We start from the raw sequence: 3,651 nt of genomic DNA on the forward strand, positions 1-3,651 counted from the left end.
CAGATACGGGGTTTCACCATGTTGGCCAGGATGGTCTTGATCTCTTGACCTCATGATCCGTCCGCCTCGGCCTCCCAAAGTGCTGGGATTACAGGCGTGAGCCACCGCACGTGGCCTTCCACTTTTTAGCTATTATGAATAGTGCTACTATGAACATGGGTATACAAATATCTGCTTGAGTCTCTGCTTTCAGTTCTTTGGGGTATATACATAGAGAATTGCTGGATCATGTGGTCATTCTATGTTTTATTTTTTGAGGAACTGCCATAGTGCATTTCTTTGAAGGGGAAGATGAAGTCTCAATATTTTGCCCAGGCTGGGCTTTGAACTCTTGATCCTCCCACCTCAGCCACATAAGTAGCTAGGACCACAACGACATGCCACCATACTCACATATTTTACATTTTCTTTTTTAAAAAATTATTTTTTTAATTGAGATGGAGCTTCCCTATGTTGCCCAGGCTGGTCTTGAACTCCTGAGCTCAAGGGATCTGCCTGCCTCAGCCTCCCAAAGTGCTGGGATTACAGGTGTGAGCCACCTTGCCTGGTGCATATTTTATATTTTCAATTTGTTGCAGTCATTACTGTTTTCAGTGCTCATGTTGTGTCATTAGTGAGAGCCCCTTCATGTTGGCTCCTATATCCTTCTGATATGACTGTAATAGTCTGATATCTTCCTTGCTTTCTGGAATGACAAAATATTTGAGGCAGAACTTGTATATTTCCTGCATCAAGCTTGAAACCAAAATTTCTCTAAAACATTCTAGTTCCTTTAAGTGGGAAATGGCATAGAGACACCACTATCTGGGGGCTAGGGAGTATTCATTACTACATTCGTCCTAGGCCTTTTTAGTGGACAAAGTTAGAAAATCTGGGTTTTTTTTTCCATTTTGTAATTTAGAATCAAAGGATCATAGGGCTTCTATTGAACTTATTTGGTTGTGTACCTGTATCTCTTTTATCCTACATTTGGCTCATGTAACCAACAATCACTGTACACCCACCATCTTCCTTATACTTTGTTAGGTGCTGGGAATGCACATCAAAATCTACATTTCATCTAGTTTCCATATTGTTTTTATGTGAATTAGTGAGGCTTTTTACTTTTTGTGTTGGCTTGTAGTTAAAACTGACGAGCACAATATTGGATTGGCTTGGCTTTGAGATTAGTTTATCTTGATGTCTTCCTTTTTTTTTTTTTTTTTTTGAGACAGAGTGTCGCTCTGTTGCCCAAGCTGGAGTGCTGTGGCAAAATCTCAGCTCATTGCGACCTCCGCCTCTCAGGCTCAAGCAATTCTCCCTGCTTCAACCTCTTGAGTAGCTGGAATTACAGGTGTCTGCCACCACACCTAGCTAATTTTGTATTTTTTAGAGATGGGATTTCGCTGTGTTGGCCAGGCTGGTCTCAAACTCCTGACCTCAAGTGATCTGCCCACCTCGACCTACGAAAGTGCTGGGATTACAGGCATGAGCCACCGTGCCTGGCCCATCTTGATGTATTTATTTTTCTTTTCTTTTCTTTTCTTTTCTTTTCTTTTCTTTTTGAGATGGAGTCTCAGTGTGTTGCCAGGCTGGAGTGCAGTGACACAATCTTGGCTCACTGCAACATCCGCCACCTCCCAGGTTCAAGCAATTCTGTCTCAGCCTCCTGAGTAGCTGGGACCACAGGTGCCTGCCACCACACCCCACTAATTTTTTGTATTTTAGTAGAGATGGAGTTTCACCATGTTGGCCAGGATGGTCTCGATCTGCTGACCTCGTCAGCCGCCTGCCTCGGTTTCCCAAAGTGCTGGGATTTCAGGCGTGATCCACGGCGCCTGGCCCCAATGTATTTCTTATATTACATTATTTCCATTAACTTACATGAATCATAGATTTCAGTAATTACAATACTATTATACCCCATAGTTGCCAGTGTCAAGGGAAAAACAGATTAAATGGGTCATTAATACCAAAAAAGACATTTCATTGCCATTGGGTATTATCCTGATATGTTTGGCGGTGTCCTCACTTAAATCTCATCTTGAATTGTAGTTCCCATAATCCCCACGTGTGGTGGGAGGGACCCAGTGGGAGGCAATTGAATCATGGGGGCAGTTTCCACCAAGCTATCTTTGTGATAGTAAATTCTCATATATCTGATGGTTTTATAAGGTACTTTCTACTTGGCTCAGCGCTCATTCTTTTCTCTTCTGCCACCATGTGAAGGACGTTTGCTTCCCTTTCTGCTATGATTGTAAGGTTCCTGAGGACTCCCCAGCCATGTGGGACTGTGAGTCAATTAAACTTTCCATTATGAATTACCCAGTCTCGGTTGCTTCTTCATAGCACCGAACTAATATGTATCCCAGAACCAGAAAATGTGAGAGTAGGAAGACGATTTACTGTGCTTGGGAATAGACTTTTGGTCAGTTGGACTGGGGCACAGCTCTATTGTTGGACAAATCCTAAGTCTAAAACATTTTCTGTGTTTATGCTGATGCATACAATTGCACTATTAGGGTTTCCTCTGAAGCTATTGGCCCATATTAACCCGGAGAGTTAACATTCAAGTATGTAATTAACACATTAGATTGAATAATGTACTAGGCTTTTCCAAAATGACATTTAGCTTGAAATAGATTTGGGAAGAAGGTAAATAACTAAGTCTAGCATACGGCCACTTGCATAGAGAGCAGATTTGTTTTGGGAATCCTGGGCAGAGGAAGCATAATGGCACTAGACACATGCCAAGGAGCTGAGGGCACATGAAAAGGTGATGCATTTGCAATATTCACCATTTTATGTTAAGTTACATGAGATTCGGCAGTCAACCAAATTCTGGCTGTGCATTACCAACTTTCAACTCTTAAAAAGTACTGGCAAGTTAAGTAACTTTATTATAATAATGAGGTAAAAACTTAAGAATAGTATGAGCCAGACAAGGTGGCTCACGCCTATAGTCCCAGCACTTTGGGAGGCTGAGGCCAGCAGATCATGGGAAGTCAAGAGTTTGAGACCAGCCCAGCCAACATGGTGAAACCTCGTCTCTACTAAAAATACACAAATTAGTCAGGTGTGGTGGTGGGTACCTGTAATCCCAACTACTCCAGAGAAACTCTTGAACCCAGGAGGCCGAGGTTGCAGTGAGCCAAGATGGCGCCACTGCACTCCAGCCTGGGCAACGAAGCGAGACACCATCTCACAAAAAAAAAAAAAAAAAAAAAAAGTATGTGATGCTCTGTAATGGTAATCTTTATATATGCATTTTATGTTTTATAAATAAAAGTTTTAAATTACTAAGATACTTTAAAATATAAACATCACTTCATAGGCTATGTATAAACCACAGGCAATACTTATTCTTTATTCTCAATGCACTGAATACATAACAAATTTCAGACACCCCGATAGAAAACACAGGACTGAATTCATTTAAGACAGGGAATACTTTATTCGAAACCCATCAAAGAAATGGACAGCTTGGGTCTGTAACAAAGCATTCATGTTTTAGAGCATAGGTCAGTAATTGTGTATGAGAGCATACACTGCTACATACAAATTAACTGATCAGACCACAACTTTTCAATGTTTAAAACAGAATAAGCTTCCCTGTAAAAGCAGCACCTTTGTGACATTTTAACTTTAGTATTCCTCTCCTTCTTCTTCACC

General features: G+C 41.2%; 1 protein-coding gene across 1 annotated transcript in view; it reads right to left on the reverse strand.

Moving 5' to 3' along the window:
* Nucleotides 1-3,431: 3,431 nt before the first annotated feature.
* Nucleotides 3,432-3,651, reverse strand: part of LOC108315998 (tubulin alpha-1A chain-like) — a 4,611-nt gene continuing 4,391 nt past the window's right edge. The window contains exon 5 of the mRNA XM_017545685.1: nt 3,432-3,468. Within this exon, the coding sequence (XP_017401174.1) occupies nt 3,432-3,468 (37 nt within the window). The remainder of the gene's footprint in view (nt 3,469-3,651) is intronic.

This window comes from Cebus imitator, unplaced genomic scaffold (assembly GCF_001604975.1).
Source record: "Cebus imitator isolate Cc_AM_T3 unplaced genomic scaffold, Cebus_imitator-1.0 Scaffold181, whole genome shotgun sequence".
Classification (NCBI taxonomy): Eukaryota; Metazoa; Chordata; class Mammalia; order Primates; family Cebidae; genus Cebus; species Cebus imitator.